Genomic DNA, 25,000 nt, shown 5'->3' on the forward strand with positions numbered 1-25,000 from the left:
CTAGTCTCTGTGGATCTGGAGGACAGCTTTCCCAGCTCCCTGGAGAGTCTTCCTTCCTGTGCAGAAGGGTGGCCCAATTTATCTGAACATCACAACATGACACAATCCACACAGGAATGTAGGTGTTCCTGACTGTGTGTCCTCCTCAAACCATCATCTGCTTGACTATTCTGTGTTTCACTGTGACTCATCCTTAGAAGAAGGTCATGTGTATATCATCATTTTGTGTTTCACTGAGAGCCATCCTTAGAAGAAGGCCATGTGTACTGTGTATATCATCGGATTTTCTACAATATATACATCAGCGTCTTAATAATTTGAACAGATGAGATTTCCCATTTTTACCGGATAGCTTTACAGTACGTTTTAACAGCGGGAGACCAACGGAGGCCAACGGCGAGCATCGCTTGAATTTCATTGGCTATCGCCCACTATCGCCGGGCGACGTCGCCCAAAATATGAATTATTTTTATCTTTTTGGCCGACGTTCCTCCGCCCACTTTTTGACCATCGCCTGTTCGCCTACTATGGCCTCTATCGCCAGTAGTTGCCGGGTCAGATTGACAAATAATGCACTTCCGGAACATTCGTCTGGCTGTCGCCCGCTGTTAAAACGTACTGTGAGTGACTTAATTCACAACCTGCCTGTATGATATTATACCAGACGGTGCGTCTCAAGTCGACTATAGTTTAAAGTAGCATCTTACTGTCATTAAAGTGTCTTTGCTCGCTCACATGCAGTATAAAGACGCAGCGACTCCACCCTGCCTGCCTAGTCTCTGGGATGTAATCACGTTCGGGGAATCATCATATATATGAAGGCCAACCTCTTGTCCTCCCCGGGAGTCAGCCAGCCTGTTCTTAGTGGACGGCAGCCTGCAGTTTACTGCTCCGATACCAGGCTGCTGCTCCGCCAGCAGATAATCATTTAGAAGTGAATGGGTAATGACAGCGAGCGGGGGGCCCGTGATACCTTATAATCAAGACGCATTATACGGAACAAGAGAAACAGAGAGGGAGAGAAAGAGAGGGGAGGATGAAAGATGAAAGGGAGAGAGGGAGGAGAAGACTGATGGCGACGTGCTTGAAAAACCACCTTTCGGTTTTCGGAGCGGAGTCGTCGCAGGGGGAAAGGGGGCGTTGAGGCTTTAATTTAGAGCGAGCTAAACCCGGGCCGCAGTGAGGAGAAGATTAGTGGGTGGTGGTTGCTTTTCAAGGCTACGCCAGGACTGTTCTGGGGAAACAACACTGGCCAGGACAGAGGAGAGCACGGAATGAGAGAGAGAGAGAGAGAGAGAGAGAGAGAGAGAGAGAGAGAGAGAGAGAGAGAGAGAGAGAGAGAGAGAGAGAGAGAGAGAGAGAGAGAGAGAGAGAGAGAGAGAGAGAGAGAGAGAGAGAGAGAGAGAGAGAGAGAGAGAGAGAGAGAGAGAGAGAGAGAGAGGCTTACAGAAATCAAGGATTGTGACTTTCTCCATGTTTCTTCACCCAGTCCCTGAAAGTGACAGAGGAGATTTTGCTTGACGTATGAGATGAGAGAGAGACGGGGACATAGAGAGAGAAATGACACTGTGACTGAAAGGGAAAGGGGTAAAGAGATAGATAGATAGAGAGAGAGAGAGGGAGAGAGAGAGAGAGAGAGTGGAGGGCTAGGCACAAGTGAAAGAAAATGTGACTGATGGGGCAGGAGTGTGGCGTGGGGCCAGCTCTCTGGGCTGTCTCAGTATAACTCATGCTTTTGAAGTGTTTAATGTTCACAGGGCCCGGCCAAAACCAATGACATTTTTCTCCTGCAACTTTCCCCCTCTGCAAGGAGGTACAGATGGAGAGGGCCGTGGAGATGGGATAATGGTGATGAAAATGGCAACACAGCCTGTGGGGGAGAGGTGTTATTGTATACCAGAAGAGTGTGTGTGTGCTCCTGCATGCGTGCATCGGCGCATGAAAAGTATAATAATATATCAATACATGTCGATTCTGAAAACAAATCTAAATGACCTCAAAGGGCCAACAGGCGGCCGTTTTGAAGAAGAACTTGACTGAACTCATAACATAAAATCCCTCCCCTGAAAGCGATATAGCTCAGTGGACATTCTCATGCACTCTTGTTTACTTTTTGTCCCCTTGCCTAATCATCATGCTAGCACAAGTGCTCAGCCTTTGCCTCGGCCTAACACGTCTCTCACCGGTGAGCGCTCCGAGCCAAACCCATGAGCAGCGACGCCCCAAAATAAACACGTTTGCGGCTGACATGTCCAGTCAAAGTGTCTTATTACATTACATGTGGACCCGTCACACTGCTGCTGCACATACTGTACTTGGCACGGGCCCCAGAACCACAGCAAGCAAACACACACACACGCACATGAACACATGCATGCACCACACATCCACAGGAACACACACACACACACACACACACACACAGCTTGAGGTCAGAAGCACAGCAGGGCGGCCTTGGGCCCAGGTTGAAACACCGACATCCTTCAACACCTGGCATTGTTGTGCCAAGGGGGAGTGACGTCAACTCTTCCTGTGGTGGTGGGATGGGGGTGGGGTGGGGGTGGGGGGGGGGGGGGTGCTGTCGCTGATGTCACTTCCACGTAGGCTGAGGTAAAGACCAGTTCAGGGCGGCCCCGCCAAATGCCCACCGGTCACATTATGTACTCCTCCGGCCCTTTGGTTGCGGTACTTGAAGGTCTCTGGCTGTGCTGGCATTGTCCTCGTTTTAATATCACATTTCCTGCCTTAGTCTGGAACCCACCGTGTGCAGTACCTGTTTCCGTACACCTTTGTCTCACAGTGACACAAAGGCTGGTAGGCTACTTGATGGCGGCGCACGGATGTCAATGGGACAATTCTTAACTTAGACTTCATTTTCACCTAGGCTAAGGTCAATGCAAGAAGCTATGTGACAGCGGCTCTCAAAACAACAAAACCCATTTGAAAAAACTAAACAAAGGTTGCATGAGAAGTGGCAGGAATTATGAAGGAGACAGAGCCACGGAGGCAGAGAGTAGAGACGCCAGTCGGGAATGTGTTAAAAACGTTACCGCAGTGAAATTTGTTCTCCGCATTTGACCCATCTCTCGGAGCGGTTAGCAGCAGCCAAGGAGCGGTGAGCTGCAGCCGTGCCGCGCTCAGGAATCATTTTGATTAGTTGATTTTACAGTTGAGTTAGGTATGTGAACGCTGAAATAATAAACGTGCCTGCGTGTTTTATGTAACTGTTTTATGTGTACTTAAAGTGGACGGTTGCTCTTAGGATAATAGAATAGAATGCCTGTGCCTGCGCCTCACCTTGTTCCCAGCCATGCTCCCCGTTGTGTTCGTCTTCAGGCAGCGCGCTGTCGCAGTCGGCCCCGTCCGGCAGGCTGCCTTCCTCCTCCACGATGTGCAGCTTGTCTTCATCGTCCGACTCTGAGCCGGCTTCCACCACATTGCTGTAGTTGGTCACTGTGCAGGGGAGACAGACAGACAGGAAGGTTAGAATGACTCTTCAAACAGCTCGCAATCACACCCATTAACGCGATGAGAATACAGAGATAATATATGGGACACATGAAGGACACGGAGCGGAGAGTTCAAACACACCGGGTCGTTTAAATGTCAGAACTATAAAAGTGAAAGGTAGAGGGAGATGGGGAGCTGGAGACACACAAATCAGTCGGACGTACGTAGCTCTGCCACAGGGTTGACCCCTGGGACAAAGGGGGCATTCTTTTTTTTTCAACAATATATTTATTTTCCTTTTTACACACAAATGACAATACACATATACAAAAAACAACAATGAACAGTACAAGACAATTACTGATATAAAGAAAGCAAAACAACAATAACCAAAAACAACCAAAGGGGGCATTCTGGTGCCTATAAGCACAGACCCGATCTTGACGCCACAGGTTAGAACACCTGAAGACTAAATAATTCCAGATATGCAACTTGGTTTTGATGGTCTTTTGAGGATGATGGAGTAAACGTACACGCTGAAATCCAGAGTTAAATTACAACTCTGTTTATTGTATAAACCTTAAGAATGGGGGGGGGGGACTGCTCTGAATATGAAATGATCATCAGAGGTCAGGTATTGTCAGATGTCTCCTATGAGACTGACTGGCTAGTTGTTGTGATGTTATGCCTGATTTGTACTTAGTTGCGTGCCAATCACCGAAGATCGCCGATCGACAAGATCACAACGCGACGCATTTTCGGTTCGTTGTGAGCTTGTTGATCTACAGTTTTTGGTGCGTGACACAATGCACAACCGAGTATAAATCAGGCTTCAGAGGTAGGAACAACACATGATATGATTGGTTACACAACATCCGGCTCCATGAAATTACCCACACACGCATATATATACACAGCACTTAGCCAAGCAGGGAATCTACACACATACAGTATACAGAGAGTCAGAGACTCACAGATAAATAACAACAGTGTCTGACTGGATTCATTAGATATATAGCTGAGTGAGGTGTTGTGTTGTGTGTGTGTGTGTGTGTGTGCATGCTGTCTTGTAGTCAGCCTGACCTGACCAACTGTGTTATGGGCAAGCAGAGCCTGCTTATTACAGACTGTCTCTGCGGCTGTGCGTTTGTGTTCCAGGTATCTCTTTTCATTTCAGTCCATTTACTGGCTTCACTTCCAATGTCCATTGTCCACCTGTGGTATCTCAACCCCTGCTTCCCACTATCAAACCCTTACACCTCTCTCTCTCTCTCTCTCTCTCTGTCTCTCTCTCTCTCTCTCCCCTCATTCCTCTGTTTCTCATTGAGTGCTGCCTATCCTCTCGGAGGCCAAATCAATTCTCTGGTGAGAGCAGCCCAGTCAGCAGAGAGTGCCCAGGCAACAAGAAACCTCTCTGGTACTCTATCACACACACACATGCACACGCGCACGCACGCACGCACGCACGCATGCTGCTGCTATACAGCGCTTGAGTGTGCACATGCACACATAACACAACACAAGTTGAACACATTCTTCTGGCAATGCACCTGAACTCACACACTCACACACACACTCACATACACAGACAACACCACACACGCTCGCTCGCTATTGTTATCTGTAGTTTACCCTTGTCCCGCCCCCCCGGTCTCTCTCTGTAGTGGATGCTAATGTTTTTGTCCGGGGGGAACCGCAGTCGGGGGAATCGCCATCCTCCGTTTCAATCAATGAGAATTGTTTTCACGGCCCTGACAGCGAAGGCGAGCTCTTTCTATTTCTCTCTCCTACACCTGGTTGGCATTCACACAGACTCCCCGTAGAGTAGACGCGGCGAGGTCAAGCTGCGGGGGAGGCAGGAGCGGGGACGTGTGGGATGGACGGGGGAGAGAGGGCGTGTGTGTGTGTGTGTGTGCGCGTGTGTGAGTGTGAGTGTGTGTGTGTGTGTGTGTGTGTGTGTGTGAGTGTGAGTGTGCGTGTGTGTGTGTGTGTGTGTACGTGCGCGTGGGCGTGGGCGTTACTTGGTGAGTGTTCAAAGGGTCAACACAGCCACGCTGCAATGCTAAACCTTCATACGGTTTCATCATCAGGAGACTCATGGGCAGCAATTTCATTCTCATCCACTTTCCCTTCCATCAATGTACTATTATTATCTTTTTTTTTAACAGCGTGGCGCCGTAGGGGCGAAACATCTAGAAGAGCGTTTGTGTGTCCTTTTGTCCATCCGCCTACCTAGTCCGTCTGCGGCTAACCTCGCAAACCACAACACCAACCACAACATCAGAGCCAGAGCCTGTCTGTCTGTATGTCTGTCTGTCTGTCTGTCTGTCTGTCATTCCCTCTCCTCCTCCTCCTCCTCCTCCCATTCTTGTCACAGCGGCTCTGCCAGGTGATGTATTGTCGCTCCCCACAGTCGAGGCGAGGAGCGACACTTCATTTTGAAAGAGGCGGCTCTCTCTCTCTGGAACCCGAGAGGCCATTTAGGGCCACAGGCGCTCAGGTGTGGAGCTGAGGTCAGCGATAACAATGGCAACGCACTGCGCCGGCGGTGTCAGAGAAAATGATCAACTATAAAGCTGCATAAAGAAAATCAATGCTTTGATGTACGGATAAAAGCTGTAGCTATGGTGCGGAGGACAATAAAAATAGGAAATCCTGCTCTAAGACACAGCAAACTCAGGGAGAGAGAGGGAGTGGAGACGGTGCAGGGGAAAGAGTAATAGCGAGGATAAAAAGCCCAAGCAGGATCTGGAAGTATTTTTTTCCCCTGTGCCAAATGGTTGGCGCCAGTGTTGCAGCTAAAGTGTGTGTTCTCACAGGCAGTGTAACACCTAGCAAAAACAAAGGCAGAGGGTCCTTCTGGTGGACCGGTTCAGCGTTTGGACAGCTGGCCTCATTAGCACTAGCATGCTAACACACAACAGGAGGACAACTCCTACACAGCTACATAGAAATGCATTTGAAACACGGAGGAGGGGTAAAGCATGTTTTGTTTTGTTTTTTCAAACTTTACTTTTGTACACAGGTTGCAGTTTGTTGAGCTCCTGAGAAAATAATAGCCAACGACCAATTTCTATGCTATTATGGTTTTCAAATGTTTTGTGGCCAAGGCGCAACACTGGAAAAGTTGAAATCTCAAGGCTTCTATCTTGTATTGAGCGATAATACCTGGTCCACAAGCCCTTAATGACATTGTGAGCTTGTACAACAGCTATTTTTGCACATATGTGTGAATAACAAATACATGATTCAAAACTTTGAACGACATGCCTAGAATAGTCTGACTATGAACATAACCTCACACACAGCCAAAGAGAGGCCAGCATATAGCCAATGAAAATGATGGGGGCCGAGGTTTGCAAAACTTTCTGGTGCCAAAGGCATACAGGTCTCGATCCATAGAGTCGGTACACAGAGAACCGTAAATCAACCAGGTCAGACATTTTACCTGGGAAGACCTCAAGCCCTCTGGTCCCTATGCAAACACTGGTGTTCCTGACAAAGTGCTTGGTGCTGGCTGACACGCTGGTGTGAAGCAAGAGCCTCACCCTGTACATCTTTCCAACATATGTCTCCCAGTCCCTGCTGCACGACTGGCGACCAAATGAAAAGTATCGCAGTTCCAAAATAAACAGCAGTAAACCGAATAAAACCCACCTTTTGCGTGGATTTCCCCTGCCCTCCTCTGTGAATCGCTCAATGCCTATTTAAAGACAGTGGTGTAAAGTAATTAAGTACAATTTTGAGGTATTTGTACTCTACGTTAGTATTTCCAATTTCCAATAGCCTACTTTTACTTCTACTCCACTACATCGCAGACCCACATATTGTACTTTTACCCCACTACATTAATTTGAAAACTTTTGTTACTATAGTTACCACTTCAGCCTATACATTTCGGCCATTTCGACACATTGTGAGCTTGTAGATCTGCTAATTTCAAAAGATGCTTATACATTTGAAAACCTGAAATGGGACATTCGGCATAATGAGTAATTTTACTTTTGGTACTTCAAGTGCATTTTGATGCCAAAACTTTTGTACTTTTACTCAAGTGCATTTTGAATTGCGGACTTTTACTTGTAACGGAGTACTTCTACATTGCAGTATTTTTACTTAAAGTAAAACATGAGTACTTTTCCCACCACTGCCGGGGCAGCCTGTGTCTAAAGATGCCTGCTGGTCCTCAGCATGGCTGTTTTGTTATGACACCTGCCAAGCCGCATCAGTAACCAGCAGTGAGACGGCGACAGGGCCGTCCCCAGGGGTCCTGACATGCTCTCGCACCCCCAAACGGGCCCCTGTGTCCCTGTTTGAAAAGGGGGGCTCTTGTTGGCAGGCAAGTTCTGGCTCCTCTGACAGCAAAGAACACCGTGCCCTTCATGTTGTCACGCAGCAAAACCCTGAGTGGTAGTTTAACCCCTACAGTGTGTACAAAGTGTGAGTTCATTTCTGCGTGACACAGATTGCCCTGATGGTGCAGTTTTGGTCTAGTTACAGTATGTCATTTTTTGCTTTTTAAACGGTTTGGCAAAATGCATTTTGCCAACGCACTCCTAGTATTGTCAATTAAGTTGTCACATAAAGCGTAACATAAAACTAAACTAAACTGAACTCCAAATACTGTACAAACTTGTATGGTATACTGGACCGCAAACTGTTCCCATCCATCACCAAATGCTGGCTAAATCTAGCTTATATATTAGGCTTTAACTACACAAAGAGACTCTGCTAATAGTGGGTCTCTGTGGGAGGGAGCTATCTCTGTGCTTTGAAGCCTCCAAGGTGTGAGTAATCTGCTTTAATAACCAAGCCTTACATGGGAGCGCAGAGAAACATACGGTCTGCAAACACAGACATCACGGGCTGCAGTGATCCGTTATCTCGATTCATTACCTAAATGAACACCTGTAAGAAACCAAAGGCCAGCACATCGTCTCTACGCAAGCCAACAACAACCCCATAGCAGTAGGTGTTAAAGGTATGTGTGGAATGTCCAAGCAAAACACTTTCCCTGAGTTAGGGCTTTAAAGGGACAGATCAAAGGGTGAAGGGTTGGGTTGCTAATTTCATCCAACTGCTCCACATTCAGAGGCCTTTTGGTGGTTTGGTGGAGTGTGTTTGTGATTAGAGAAAGGCTAACACATCCATCGTGAGCATTAGTCATTCTTTCTCTGTCTCTTTCTATATTTAGCGCAGTGTACAGTCTCTGCTCGTTTTGTAAATAACAAGTAAAGCGTCCCAAATCCCCAAATAAAGTTGATCCTTGTTTTTTTTGTCTTATAGGGATTTTGCATTTTGCCAGTGCAAGGATCCAATTCTTTCCACTGGCGACTGAATTCTCTATATTTAACCTCACTATACCGTATGCTCCCTCATTGAGGTACACCACTTATCTCATTCAGAGCTTGGGGCCCGGCAGGCAGTGGTGAAAATACCACAGGCATCCTCAAAGAGCAGAAACCCTGCCGTCACACAGTCTGCCCCTGCGGCCCCGCACTGCCATTTTCTCAGGGAAACCAACCACTACAAAAAGGCACAACACAAACCAAACTAAAACAAAAGCCATGCCATTCAAAACCTCAAGTATGCCGTCTCAAGGTGAGGCGCCTCGCTCTGCGCTGAGGTAAACGCCGCTGGGTTTTGTTAAAACAACAGCCGCACTCCCACAGAGTCAGGAAGGTCAACTCAAGTACCGATAACAAAACAAAAGAGTTGGGGATTTTTCATGGCTGGCCTGCTCACAAACTCTCTCAAACTTCTCATGCAAGCTGGACTACACAACCGCTGCCCAAATCCAGTAGTCGAGAGATGGTCAGGGTATGAATCATTAATACCCAACAACACAGCCAATTAACAGTATAGCCCCTTACATAGTATGGGCAGGACACAGAAAGCTATAACTGTCCAAAAACTGTAGAGGGCACTAGATCCCCAGGAGACTGCTTCCCCTGTTAGCTTAGCTCAGTGTAGCATACCAGCTAGTTCCAACTCCTTCCACAGGTGTCTGCCAGCCATACCAGAGCAGGGCAGTCACAGTAGTCAGTCATATCCTGGAAGGTCTCTCTCTCCATAGCTACATGGCACAACAGTCACCTCCATGTCTATAAATGCCTCCCAGAACTGCATCATGAGTCTTAGTCATTGTTCTAAGTTGGCCTGGAAAGACAGAAGTAGAGGTTTATACCAAAATAAAAAGCCCTTAACAGGTCACCTTGGCCTTTGGGGAATACATTACCATTGAGTGGATAAAGAGGTGATACAAGTGTTGCATTTTAGCAATCTAAGAAATCGAATCACAATGAGAGTATGATCAAAGACTGACAAGGGAAAGTGGAAGGAAGATTGTTCATTCAGAATCAAAGGGCTTAATTCAACCTGCTAAGCTGCAGCTCTTCAGATTCATCACCTTGAGAGATCAGAAGACAATGGGCTCTTTTCTTCTTGATGATGATAATCAAGGTTTTAGCACTGGAGCTAATGGGCCTCCCCGGGTCGCTCATGTCTCATCTGACGAGCACTTTCCATGATAGCACTGGAGTTAATGGAAGCTATTGTTTCCTTAATCTGTACAACGAGGATTTGAAGGTGTAAAAGAAGTTTGGCAGTGGGAAAAAAACGTAAGAGCACCCAATTAACTTCCTGGAAAATAAGTTTGATGAGAAAAGGTTCTGAGCCTATAGTTACTTTGCTTATCATTAAAATATATATATATGTTAGCATGTATTTTGAATGGCCAAAATATGGTATATCTGAAATACTATATATCGTTGGTTATACAAATTTATGTCCACATTTATTGTATTTAGAAACATAAATAATATTCATAATATTCTACGTGTAGAACATTGGTTCCCAAACCTTTCAGGTCAAGACCGAACAGACAGATTACGTTTGCCCGGGACCCAAACTAGTGAAAAAAGCAAATCTATACTACCACACAAAGCGTTGCTTAAGTTCTATACTTAAGTTCTTAATTATTATTATTATTGTTTATGGAATTGTTTTTGTTTTAAAATATATAAAATCCTTTTAAATGTTTTTTTTTTTAAACTAAAATCCTTTGAAATATATGTGTATTTTCTTTTCTTTTTTTTATGTAGGAAAACAAAATGGGATTTTTACTTGAGTCGTGACCCATAAACATTAACCCATTTTGACCTGAGATCAGATTCTAAAAATGTCTTCTACATCCTGACAGTTTTCTGAAAAAGCTATATTTCTATGTCAGTCGTTCTTCGATTTTTCAAAAATAGCTGACCTACAAGCTCGTAGCGCGCCACTCGGTGGCGCGCTATGAGCTTGTAGATCTGCTATTTTTCAATAGCTAAAGCATAACATAATGCTAACAACAAAAGGGGTTCCCGCCCAAAATGGACCCAGTGTTGGAGGAACCAGTGGTGTCTAATAGTGTACAGATTAGAACATATACATGTCACACGTACGCTGCTGTAGGTATGAAACACTGTACGGTGCTTCTTTCGGGGGGCTAATGAGGATTGTGTATGCCTGGGATGTCCTCTGACGTTGCAGGCTCTGCTTCCTCTCACTTCTTCTAAATAAGGACAGGTGGGCCAGAGAGAACCAGAAGGTGTGATCTAATCATGCTGACACACACACACACACACACACACACACACACACACACACACACACACACCACGTTCCACAGAAATGCCCCCACCACCGCAGCGTCGTTTACACTAGTCTCCCAAGCCCTGTTTATGTTAGAGGTGAGACAGCCCCATCCACGGTAATACCAGCACAGCATCTAGGGTGTGTGTGTGTGTGTGTGTGTGTGTGTGTGTGTGTGTGTGTGTGTGTGTGTGTGTGTGTGTGTGTGTGTGTGTGTGTGTGTGTGTGTGTGTGTGTGTGTGTGTGTGTGTGTGTGTGTGTGTGTGTGTGTGTGTGTGTGTGTGTGTGTGTGTGTGTGTGTGTGTGTGTGTGTGTGTGTGTGCGCGTGTGCACGCAGCGGCTATACGTTAGTTAAGCTGTTAAAAGGCATGCCGAGTATGTAAAAGCCACTCCATCATATCAGTGGTCACATGATCTTTGCTGTGTGTCTGTCAGAGCCAGCACTATGACTGATTAACTGCTGGACACGCACACGCATGCACACACACACATGCGCACACACCCGCGAGCACGCACACACACACACACACATGCGCGCACACACACACAGAAACACACAGGCGCGCATGCTCGTACAATGACACCCACACGATGTCAGCAGCACATACAGCACACACATGCACACACACACGCACACACGTACACACACACACCAATAACCACACCCCACCCACGCACACACATCTATAAAGGCGATACTCCTATAGATCCATTTATCTCCCCCTGTGGGCAGACCTGCTCTCGTTCTCCAACACTCAGCAGGTTGCTGATGAGAGAGAGAGAGAGACAGAGAGAGAGAGTCCCCTCCCAGGCACCCAGTTTGCCTACACAGTATAGCATGGTTTCAAAGTACACGTACTAACCCGTAATGAACTTCCCCTATGTTTCCTGGATATATACCAAATAAAGACAGAATCATGGGGATCTCGGAATCTGCACGGAAATGTGGATGCTGGATCCTTCGTTCGTTCTACAAGTTACTGTACGCTTAATGGTTTTCAGTTTGGCCGACTTTACATTGGCCCCCAGGGTTGAACCAGCCCGGTTCTTAGTCCATGAGCCAGAGCTCCAAAATCGGAATGTTAATTATGAATTGAGTGGGCAATACCATACCTACATTAAATTGTATACAATAACAATAACCCTTCCACAGTAGTAGCTTTTTCATATTTTCTGTTTTTAGCATATTTTCCTATATAATGCCTAATTTGCGTATTTAAATGTACAATATCAAAAAACTTGCAATACAATAAATCATTGTCTTCATGTAAATAATCAACTGGGGAAGTTTCATGGTGAACTACTATTAATTACATTTTTACCTATTCAGCTATGATGAATATAGACTGTAGGTGAAAATAACAAAGTTTTTGATACATGAAAAAGCAACTCCTGTGGAATCATCATATATTAATTTACTTATATTGATATATTGATCCTATACACAATTTGGTAGGGATGGTTTTGCCCACTCAATGAATGTTCCAATTTTGGGGCTCTGGCTCATGGACTAAGAACCGGGCCGGTTCAACCCTGGTGGAAAAGGGGCCACAGTGACAATTTAGCCGGCCCCAATTAATGTCACCTGAAGCCTAAACGACAGCTTTGTTTCACACATTGTTCAATCAGCATGAAAACACCGGCATAATGAGTATTTCTGAAATGGCTTCACAACAACATAACATAACAGCAACACAGAACATTAGCTGACATGAGCACACACCTGGGTAAACAGCTGTTTCCTCTGCAGGGGGTAGTAGCATTTTGAACTGCAACACCTCCATTATTAGCAGGTACACAACCAAAACAAAGCCTGGCTGACATTGAGCGTTGCCTCCACTAGGTATGCAGGAGGGGAACATTTCAACTTCGAAAAAGAAAATCTCAATATCTAAAACACAAGCAACACACAAAACCTGTCTAATGCATGAGCTCAAATAGATCCTTCCTCGTGAGAGGTGATGAAACATTTTTAGCTACCTCTGTTGCTAGGCTCCATTCAGGCCATGGACCCATTCAGTATAAGGAAGCTGTGATTCCATTCAGGTTGCGGTTATAAATGGATAAGATAAGATAGGGAGTATAGTGTACACAGAGCTGGGTCACATCAGTGAATGGGGACCCGTATCATTAGAGGCGCTTCCAGGGAATTCAGAAGCCGGATGAGTCTGTAGCATCAATGACATCACACTCCATCAGCTCTTTTCTGCTCTCCTTACCGACATCAAAGCCAATATCACACGAGGAATGAACCAACCCGTTATGCATTATAGTCCTCTCGGGGTGTTCTATTCACACCTATGTTTTGTTATTGATCAAATGTCTTGTCAATCATACCAGGCAAACATGGATAGATGGCTATACCTCAGTAGGCTACCAATCATTCTTTAGGGGCCTGTTACAACTTTAACTTACAACGTTACAAAGCTATCGGCTATATCACACCATTTTCACAGTCGACTGTTGACAACAGCCGGTGTGGTGAACATCATGACAAGCTAAAACAAATATGTACAAACACTTGATGATCTAAAATCATCGCGGGGCCCCCATTAGAGATGATTTGTCAACATTTTTTGAAAATAGCCCAACATTTAAACAAACTAATAAACTGTTTCAACTGTTCCTCGTTTTGCTGGGGGGGGGGGGGGGGGGGGGGGCTCCTGTAACCCCGTTAAGGCCCCTGGGGATCCCCGGACTCCACTTTGACATCTAGTGGTCTATCTATGGTGTGTTATCTGCTTGGGCTTATGATAGCTAAAACGATCCTATGCAGCAGAAGTACTAACTATAATCACATCTGACCATCTGCATGTGTAGTGTGTGTGGGCCTCTATTAGTGTAGCACAGGCCTGTGGTATTCTGGGAGCAGGTGACTGGACATTCCAACCTGTATTAAGCTTGCTGGTAGACGGTGTGGGGGAGTGCGAGCCCGGGGAATTACAGTAGCCCACGAAAAGGGAGGTGGTATGCAGGGCCACGCTTTTACAATTCCCCAACTGAAGAAAATCTCATTACGAATCGCCCTGAGCAATGCGACTTAAAAGCGATATCACAGTAGTTATGGACTACACGTCAATATTCAGTGTCTCCGGTATCGCTGCATTTTCTCTAAACATCCATCATTACACACAGCAGCAGCCTAACTTGATGTTGTTGTACATATTTCCTATTTATTTACTACAACAGACTGTAGAATAACAGGTTAAAAGGCTGAGTCACAGAGTGATGGTGAAGCGATGAGTTTTGCATCTTATGGAAGAATACAAATATTTCTGCCCTGCTTTGTTCCATATTTAGTTTTTCATGACGGTTTTTAAACTATATCTCTCATACCGGAGAACTCATTATTGTGGAACCAGTTCCAACATTGCTAACCCTATCTCAGTGCAGTTTGCTATGGGGCTGTGTGCTAAATCCAAAGTCACAGTGTAGTTAATTAAGTATAGGCTGTGTATAGTGTCAACCCTCCTCAATAAATCACACTACACTGGTCAGGATCATGATAGGTATGTGGAATGGACCTTGTTATGTGGGGTGATACAAGCAAATGCCATGTCAACAGGGTAGATGGCTGCAGTGCAAGCGCACGCACGCACGCACGCACGCACGCACACGCGTACACTTTGCCTACGTCAACATAAGGGATGGTAAACTGAATAATCTTATGAGGAAGGCTAGCTCCATGGCTGTAGTTGAACAACATGTTCACAACAATCTGGAGGTGGTTGGGGAGAGGAGGATGAGGAAGATGGATGCAATCCTCGTGGGGAACCCCTCCCACCCCCTCTACGATAAACTATCGTAGAGGGGGTGGCATGCTCGGCCACAGACTCATCCATCCTCGACACACCACAGACTGCCTTGGCCAGTCCTTTAGGTGCCAGTAGCCACCAGGCTCCACTGCTATACGCTTGACTTGCATGAGAACTTTATGACCTGAAATGTCTGTTGTGACACTGCCACATAAATGCGTGAAGAAATTTATTTCCTGTCCTGGTATGAGTATTGAAAGAAAATGAGTCCTAACGTACTGGGTGAGGTGATAACAAGGGAAATATGGTTGAACATTTTACCCCGAAATGTAGTGTACGGAACAAATGTTTTGTTTTGTGTAGTTGAATATGGTCATTAATTTGCTGTTGACAAGGTTTGCTCTGATTGTTATGCTGTCAGTGACTGTTGACTTTTCGCTACTGGCTCCTGCATGGAAACTGGTTGACTTGCACAGGGACAAATAGGACATACATTGTGTCACTCTGACAGATGCCTGTTGAGAATATAACTGATGTATACAGTATATTCATCCAGATACTCACTGTGGACAAAGTGGTTGAACCTGACAATGCACTGATTACTCTACTGTACCTTCATATCATGTACTGTATATGATGCGCTGATACTCTGTCTAATATCAATCATACTGTTCATGCACCTTGTTACTGTATGTCTGATCTCAGGTTGTACCAGCTGGATTATGTTGTGTGTCTACTGTCTATAAGTCTTTCCTTTTTAAACAACGGAGCTTGCACAAAAAACTATTTCTGTTCACAGAACGTTAATTCTTATATTCACAGTTGTTCACATTGTTGATATACTGTAGTCATTCATACAAGATATCACCCATTCAGAGAATAGGGCGATTAGCTCAGTATTTTATTGTATCTTTATTTGTATTCATTATCTTGGTTTGATTCTTAACTTATCTCAGACAAACCATATATGTATGCCTACATATACTAGAGAAAGAGAGAGTACTCGCTCTCACACACACACACACACACACACACACACACACACACACACACACACACACACACACACACACACACACACACACACACACACACACACACACACACACACACACACACACACACATGAATAAAAATAGCAGAGAGGAAAAGATGAGGGGGGCTGATGGACTTTCCCTATAACTGCTAATGGCTTAAAAAGACAAAGCTGGCCTGTCACATGTGATGCTCATCTGGGACGAAAGCTGCCCCAGGGAGAGAGAGAGAGTCACAAACTGTCAGAGAGAGAGAGAGAGAGAGAGAGGGGAGAGAGAGAGTCAGTGAAAAGTAGAGGAAAAAGGTCAAAAAGGATAGACGGCTGCTGAAAGAGGAAAACCAAGCAAATAAAAAGACGAAAACTAAGTGGTAGATAAGGAGAAATAGAAGCGATAGAATAGGACAGAGAGAGAGAGAGAGAGAGAGAGAGAGAGAGAGAAGAATGAGGTGATGGGCAGAATGAAGTGTGTGTGTGTGTGTGTGTGTGTGTGTGTGTGTGTGTGTGTGTGTGTGTGTGTGTGTGTGTGTGTGTGTGTGTGTGTGTGTGTGTGTGTGTGTGTGTGTGTGTGTGTGTGTGTGTGTGTGTGTGTGTGTGTGTGTGTGTGTGTGTGTGTGTGTGTGTGTGTGTTCCCTCTGGTTGCCTGCTCCTCAGTAAAGGTCAGGTGTTGACACTGTGGCTCTGCCTGACAGATGTCTCACTGAGGGGTGAGGCCGCAGGGCGACAGGCTGCTCTCTCACACACACACACACACACACACACACACACACACACACACACACACACACACACACACACACACACACACACACAGACAGACAGGTGGAAGTGCAAAAATAACCCATAAGTAACTCTTTGTTTATTGGTTACATCTAATTTTACAACCATTGCAAGTTTCCTATTATGGGAATTAGCCGGTCAGCAGCACACCTCAGTGAGGCCGCTGGTCAGGATCCATGTTGACAGCCTAGTGTGGCTTCACTAATTCAGACACTAACATGCAAAACTGCTTCCTTTTTCTTTTCTTTTTTTTTTACACTGCACTTTTGTTGCCTCTCTGACAGCAGCTGACAAATCTCTCCTTTCTCCAGAATGTCAGCTCTGTCACAAGACCCTCCTGGGTCCAAACATCCTGCGTGACCCCTGACACACACACACACACACGCATTCAAAGTCACAAACACAGCGCCAAAGAGCCTCTTGTTATTCACATGCACCGGGAAGGGAAAAGGGTTAACGCCATAAAACTTTCGTCCACAAAAGCCTTTTTGTCACTTTGCTCCTGGCCCTCCCCCCATCACCTCCTTCACCTTCTCCCCCCGGCCAGTGGCCTTTCTCTGGGTGATCAGCTGGGGTTAAGCCCTGCCTCTGCTCCCACAGGCCGCAGCCGTAGCCTTCAGGGTAATGGCTGTAGGAGCTGTAGGAGCCAGCCATTCTACCACACCAATGCCCTGCTGTTCAATGACCACAAGAGAACAGGCCACAGACGTCCTGTCAGACGAACGGACAGAGAAATCTGTCTTGTGAAACCAGAGCCTGAGAAGTTTAGCTGTCTCTGTGTGTGTGTGTGTGTGTGTGTGTGTGTGTGTGTGTGTGTGTGTGTGTGTGTGTGTGTGTGTGTGTGTGTGTGTGTGTGTGTGTGTGTGTGTGTGTGTGTGTGTGTGTGTGTGTGCACGGCAGGGGTTCACCATAAAGAAAGACTAAAGTGACAGGAGGGGTGAAACCAGCGAACCGCTCCCCTCTCTGATCATTGCACGATGACAAAAAACCCGTCAGCCCTCGCTCTCTGTCTCTCTCATGCACTCTCTCTTTCTCCCTCGGCATAACTGCTGTCCTTGGCTATGAGTATAACACAGAAGCTACGGCCGGTAAACCAGGGCAGACAGATGAGGAATAGCCGGCTAAGTGCTCAGCGCAGTCGTCAATGCCGCTCTCTTAACTGACAATGGCCGAGGCAGCAGGTAAACGAGGGCCGTCACGTGATGATGATGTATCGATTGGTCTCTTACACAGAGAGAGAGAGAGAGAGAGAGAGAGAGAGAGAGAGGAGAGAGAGAGAGAGAGAGAGAGCGGCGCAGGGGGATGGTGTGCGTGCATCATGTGGGCGGCATGCGGCCGCATGCACAGTTGCCTCTGGCCAGGAGAGCATTCGCTTGCGGTGTCAGAGATCGAAGGAGAGCATCGACAGACGCGTCGACACGATCTCTCACTCACCCTCTGCCAAAGGGCCATCCAGCCTAATGAGGCCACTGTGTACCCATGCAGTCCTGGTACAGAACACTGTACAATTAGGCTTCTGGCTGTATCTCTGAATCATTGTGCCCTTACAATACTGAGAGATCCATTATAGGTCTTCCGAAGAGCTTGTATTCATTCCCACGTGACAGGCTTAAGTCAAAGGGTGATCGTGCTGTTATGTTACTGCTGTCTGGGTCGGAACGGAGGACCAGTTCTAGACTTGCTCCCAATAGATGGGTGAACACATGCACTGTTACATGACAGACAGCATTGCAATTATTATTTTTTGAGAATAGAAAATTACACAAAGAGTTTGTCCTTCCTTCTACTTTGTGGGATTTCTTTCTGCTAAAGAAGATCGGTTTACTGTAAATCCTGAGTTAAATGAACACTTCAGATTTGTACTGTGTACTCTCTGGGCCCGATAAGAGGACCAGAGAGCGTGTATATAGTACGTCACAGGCAACAGGGTGTGGGACAACATTAGCCAAGCACGCACCGCACAGGGACTTGGCTGGGGCCGGGCCTAGTGGATCCTCCCATGTGATCTCACTCACCCACATGTGAAGTCACTCAGCAGGGATTTAGCCAGATGTGTTCTGCTATGCTAGAGAACTGATACTAACAGCTCCGTCAGTATCAGCTGCATGAATGCTATTTGCACTGCCACTGACAGATTATGCAAACCACACGCCGTTCACGCGACAATATGGAAGACACGCCGACAGCGAGGCCTTGACACTCGTGAGGCGTTCCCGAAAACTACGGCAGGTAAGCGAGTGCTGGCACCAAGCAGCCTTAGCCTCACATAGCCAGCCTTCACCTAGTCTGGCGCTAGCCTTCACCTGCCTTCGGCCGACTTCGCGGCCGAAGTGGTGACGAGCCAACCAGATCCGTCTGGAACCAGGCTATAACCAACCAGGGCCCAGTATGCAAATATGGGGCGGGACATTGCCGAAAAAATAATAATACTGAGAGGGATGAGACTAATATCCACGCAGTGATATATCGCTACGCCAGGCTAAAGCAGCCTTGCATGTTGATGAGTGCGCCGTCCAATTTGGCAAGCCATGATGGATGGAATATGTTATCACCTATTAAAAATTGCTTGACAAGGATGTACGTGTTAGTTTGCATAATTTTTCATAGCATACACTTATCAGAAGCTGTACATTACATTTCTTGTCAGGAATTCCTATCCTGAAAAGGCTGAGTCGATGTGATCGACTCAGCCTACCTCAAAATGAACTGAGGAAAACATGATGTTAGATATGATCTTTAGGTGATAAGGATAACTGGGGCTGTTGTAAACGGTGACTGAACTGAACTGGGCCAAACAGAGCAGCCGTGTTATGCGTTGGTTTGTGTTTTTCTGTGCTTTGTGTTTGGTGACGGAGCTCTGTGCAGTTCGGGGGAATTCCACCGGGGCGACGTATGACCCCGAACACTGGTCTTCCTGTTCTGATGTGGTGATGTCCTCCGTAGCCCACAGGAAGGGGAAAGAAAGACAGCTCTGTCCAAGGACGGGTGCTTCTAGTCATACCACCACCAGCAGCATGAGTGGTATGACCATGGTGCTGACGGTCGCAGTGGTGGTGGCTGCGTGCGCACGTATGGTACGTGTGTGCATGCGCGCCTGCGTGTGTGTCTGTGTGCGCCCGCGTGTGCGTCTGTGTGCGTGTGTGTGTGTGTGTGTGTGCGTGTGCGTGTGCGCGCGTGTGTGTGTGTGTGTGTGTGCGTGTGCGTGTGCGTGTGCGTGTGCGTGTGTGTGTTGGCTGTTGTCCGACATATCAGTGATCACACTTTGGCTTTTAATAAACCCAACATGAGTGTCTGCCTGGCGGAGGTGTGTGTGTGTGTGTGTGTTTGCGTGCGCATGCTAGTGTATGGCTTGCTGAAAGGTCCTGGGCGTGTGATTGATGGCAGCTTTAGCTCTGATCCACCTCGGTTTGAATGCACACACATACACACACACATACATGCACATGCGCACACACACACACACACACACAGAGGAGGAGGTGGGGACAGGGGGCGGTCTTATCTAGCGACGTTCAGCTAACATTATTCATCCTGCGCTCATCCATGCAAGCCCAACTCACTCTCACCCATATTGATGAGCGGCCTGTGGGAATTAGTCACTTTATTTACATGGACACACACACACACACACACACACACACACACACACACACACACACACACACACACACACACAGAGAGAGAGAGACAATCCAAAAGCACATTAATTCCGGGGACGGAGGCGAGGCTGGCACCAAAGAAGGAATGAAAGCAATTTGCAGCATTTAGACTATTCAGTCATTTGGAATTCTTTCTCTTCTCCCTTTTCCACATCTTCTGACATGCCGATTTATGTTGTCTGTGATGGAGAGATCGAGTCACAGGACATGATGTCTGGGAGGACGGGGAGTTTTGAGAGAGAGAGAGAGAGAGAGAGAGAGAGAGAGAGAGAGAAGGGAGAGGTCATTTGGAATCTCTGTCTGAACTGTAATCACTATACAGCTGTTTCCTGACTCCCTAGTGTTCCAACTGGACATAAACACAGTGAGGTGGGGGACGACAACATACAGACAGACAGACAATCAAGGCATTGAGCGAGGCCTATTTGTCAATAGAACATGTAGTATACAGGTGATGTGATGTAGACTACAAACCACACAATACAGTCCTTAGTGTTAATTAGATTTTGAACTCAAACACAAAAGATCTTTTTTTTTTCTGGGCACGGCACAGAAATGTAGAGACAAAAGCTGTCTTGACAGTGACACCGATAGCTTCCAGAAACAACCACAGCAACGCAGCCTGTCCACGGCCAGATTACAATGCTGAGTTCGCATGCACCTTTCGAGACCTTTTGGGACGCAGGAAGTTCCCTGAGCAGTATAGGAGGAAGTTTAGATCACGGTGCCAAGGTTTCTCTTCCTTTACCTGCTAGGACAGACAGTATGGTGACTATAGTACTGACTACCTAGAGAAGGAAGCTATAGCTGGGCCATGACTTCTGCTAGACAGCTTGTGATTCACACACACAAGCATCTGCTGACCAACAACATATGGGAGAGCCAGCCTGCTGACTTAGGTCTATACGAGTACACTCACCCCAGAAAAGGTCTGTGTGGAACTGAAAAGTGTTTCATAGCTTGCTTTATTATGGACGCTGAAAAGGATCTCTATAGAACCATATAAAATGTGTATCCCACATTATTGTGTGTCTGTAGCACAAATGTTTCCCAATGAAATCTATTGGCTATGTAGAACCTTTCACGTTCTACACAGAACCACTCGGTGGGCACCTTTTTTCTTTTCTTTTTTCTTGCATATATTTTCATTGGAGACTTTAACAAAAGGCATGCCAAAGATTGGAACATCCTGCCCTTGTCCCTTAGATCAATTACCTCTTTCAATGCTTTCAAGAATGCATTGCTGGTTCATCTTACATCTAGCTGTTCTTGTTTCTGATTATATTTCCTTATTTTTTTCTGGCATACTTGTTTATTTTCATTGATTGTCTATTTTCGGGATTTTTTGTTTTGGTATTTTGTATATCTGTAATCTGATGTAGTGGGTTTGTGGTGGGTTGAGACGGGGAAAGAGCCTTTATGTATGTCCTTATTGTTGTTGTGTACTGTACTGTACTGTACTGTACTGTACTGTACTGTACTGTACTGTACTGTACTGTACTGTACTGTACTGTACTGTACTTGTTTGTTGTATGTTGTGCCTTAAGGACTCCCTTGAAAACGAGTTGCTGCAACTCAAGGGACTGTCCTTCAGGAAAAAAAAAGATTAAAAAAAGAATAGTGAGCACCTTTTTAGTCAATCCAAAATGGCACCTTGTTTGGTAAGAATGCCTGTTTGGTTATGGAGCACATCACCCATTTTCAACCTTATATAATAGATTAATAGATCCTTGTTATTGCTCATTGTCTGTTATACACAATCTGTGTGTCAGAGGTGGACTGTGAAAGCCGCCAATGACATCATCAGTGGTATTTCAAACAAGATTTCAAACTTGATGCAAGAACAATAGCTTCTATTTCAGCATGTAAACTTTCCTGGAAAAGAAAGGCTGTAGTTTCTAGCTTGGAATCCCCATGGATGATGTCATTAAGGTTATTGGTAGGTTCAGGTTCCTGGACTGTCCGTAGCCCACCAATGAGACTCAGAGTGAGTAGACAGAAACTGTGCTATCTTTATAAAGAGCATTAGTGATGACCAATTATATGAAGATAAGGTTGAAGTTTGTTCTTTTTACACAAAGGAAAACAGCAATCTATTTTAAATATCTTCATACAGAACAAAATCAGCTAATAACCATGGCATGAACCTGGCATCACTGTTTTGTGCATGTCATTATATGTGAAAGTTTTCCAGCATTTCACATTTTCTTATATATATATTTCAAAATGTTTCCTATGTGTGCATGTTGTCTGTTCTACGGTATTCCGTGCTGGGTTAATGCGGTGAAGGTGCGTGTCAGGGTTAAGTGGATAACACAATGCTAATACAGTTAACTCAATACCTGCCTCACTTTAGTCCCAAGACCAGTTAATGAGCTTAGGAAGGCTGACTTTATTGAATGGCTTCCCTTACATGCCATAGATACGGGTTTACCCCACAGGGCCCCGCATAACATGACCAAATAAAATTGAAAATTGAAAACCAAAACGATAACTAACTGAAACTGCATTGTGTGTCTACAAAAGGTTTTTCTCGTTACCATGCAGTAACTGAATATATATATGTATTTTTTAAATGGTATCTCTTTCGTTGAGTTTTTATTACGGTCGAGAAATGACAGAGTTACTGTGTGGGGTCCCTGGGGGGTCCCTGGAACATCCAGACCCCCAGAAATGCGCCCAGGGGGTCAGCCCGGTTCCGGCGAGCCGCCCCGTGTCTGGAATGGTTGAGAAATGACTACTACTGTACAGTACTGTCACTGTACTGTACCACTCCAAATCATCATATACAGTTAGTGTGTGTGTGTGTGTGTGTGTGTGTGTTAGGCTGCGCAACAGTGCCACTTGTGAAAACAAACCAAAAGCTATTTTCGTTCTCAGACAGACCCAGCCAGCCAGGGACAGACCCAGCTATTTCCGTGCTCGGACAGACCCAGCCAGCCAGCCAGGGACGGACCCAGGGACACACATAGGTCTGTAATGGAGTGGTTGCACCACTCAAAATTAAACCCCATATGGGAGATAGTTGGTGCGTCCCAGTCAGTCATCCATGGCACACTCCCATTATTGTCCAGTGAAAGCGGCTGGCACAGTAGCGCGAGCCGTGCCCGTTGCCTCCCCTGTCCACTCCAATTCCAGCCAGTGTGCACACATTGTAGCTCTGTGGACACGCAGCCCTGGCTACATACACTGCAGGAAATACACTGTAGCAGCCGGCCTCTTAAGTACTGGACTACTAAAGAATGACAGATTGAGAGAGAGAGGGGGGGGGGGGGGGGGGTGGCAGGAAGCAACCAGGCTCCCTCATGCATAATGCATACGGACGTCCTCCTGTTTAGTACTTAACACTGTATCACCACAGCACTGACTACTGGACATCTGTACTACAGCCAAAACAAATAATTCCTTTGTCACTGACCCAGACCCGTTGGCTCTTGTGGTGCCGTGGGTCATATTACCAAAAGAAAAATGGCAGCTATCTCTTTACTGAAACCGGATCACAGAGAGTGGGACATTATGCTAGCTCGCTTCACAAAACAACTTAACATAACATAGTAACTGGGAATTAAATTAGAATTACATCATGTTATCATTGATGATTAACAGAGGTACACGGAGGATAATGGAATTGGGAATTAAGATGATTAAACTGTTGTTATCCATTTGTTAATGCATTGTGACATATATAGCCTGCGGTGTCAGTTCTATTGTACTGTGATTTTTTTTGGTGTACTGCAGTGTGTGTGTGTGTGTGTGTGTGTGTTTGCATGCGTGCGCACGTGTGTGTGGCATGTTATCCTCTTGGATAACACACATTTCTCTCAAATGCCTGTGTGTGCCCACACACACAAACACACACACATGCACAGACACACGCTCGCACCCAAATACTATCACCCATTCATGTGTAAACAAAACCCGATACAATGAAAAAAAAGCGGCGTCGGAAAACAAAGGTTAATCGCACAACGGTGTCATCCTCTTAAAAAAGCGACGCTCCCGGTATACTGCCCAAACAGACCTGACTGATAAGCCTTGGCTGTGGGATCAAAGCCTGGGCAGATTATTCCATGACCATCAAATCACCGTGCATGTGCCGCTGTGTGACAGTGGCTCACACACCTGCTACTCTAGCGCAGCCCTGGGTGGTTGATTTAAGGCCGGATGCATGCGGGGCAGAGAGACTATGGGCCAACAGGGCAACGCAGGGGCAGCGTGCCAGCGACACAGCTCTGTGCACAATAGCTTTTCATTAACATGAGAGGTCTCAGCAAAACAATAGCGTGTGATGATAGTGCGCGTGCGCGCCTGTGTGTGTGTGTGTATGTGTGTGTGTGCGTGTGTGTGTGTGTGTGTGACTCTGTCCGTACTATACTTGTGAGGGTCGATTGTCCCCACATGTATAGTAGAATTTGAAAAACTAAACAGACAATTTCCTGATCCTCACGAGAGAATAGGTTAGACTTGGGTTTACAGTTACTGTAGGACAATGTGTGTGCATTCACGTCATGAATGCCACAGTCAACAGTTCTTGTTTGTGTTTACATGCGTGGCATCAGTAGGTGTGAAACAGTATTGTCTGCAATGCTGCCATGGCGACGCGTTCCAACACGTGCACGTGTTTGAGTGTCTCCTTCATATAGTGACATGTAGGCTACCTCACAGTCAGTGCCCAGCCATTGATTCCT

The 25,000-nt window shown here is 46.0% G+C and overlaps 1 protein-coding gene across 1 annotated transcript in view; it reads right to left on the reverse strand.

Moving 5' to 3' along the window:
• Nucleotides 1-25,000, reverse strand: part of zeb1b (zinc finger E-box binding homeobox 1b) — a gene marked incomplete at its 3' end in the record, with an annotated part of 69,525 nt that overhangs the window by 13,460 nt on the left and 31,065 nt on the right. Inside the window, exon 2 of the mRNA XM_079489817.1 lies at nucleotides 3,298-3,453. Within this exon, the coding sequence (XP_079345943.1) occupies nucleotides 3,298-3,453 (156 nt within the window). The remainder of the gene's footprint in view (nucleotides 1-3,297; nucleotides 3,454-25,000) is intronic.

This window comes from Electrona antarctica, assembly GCF_951216825.1.
Source record: "Electrona antarctica genome assembly, chromosome: 20".
Lineage (NCBI taxonomy): Eukaryota > Metazoa > Chordata > Actinopteri > Myctophiformes > Myctophidae > Electrona > Electrona antarctica.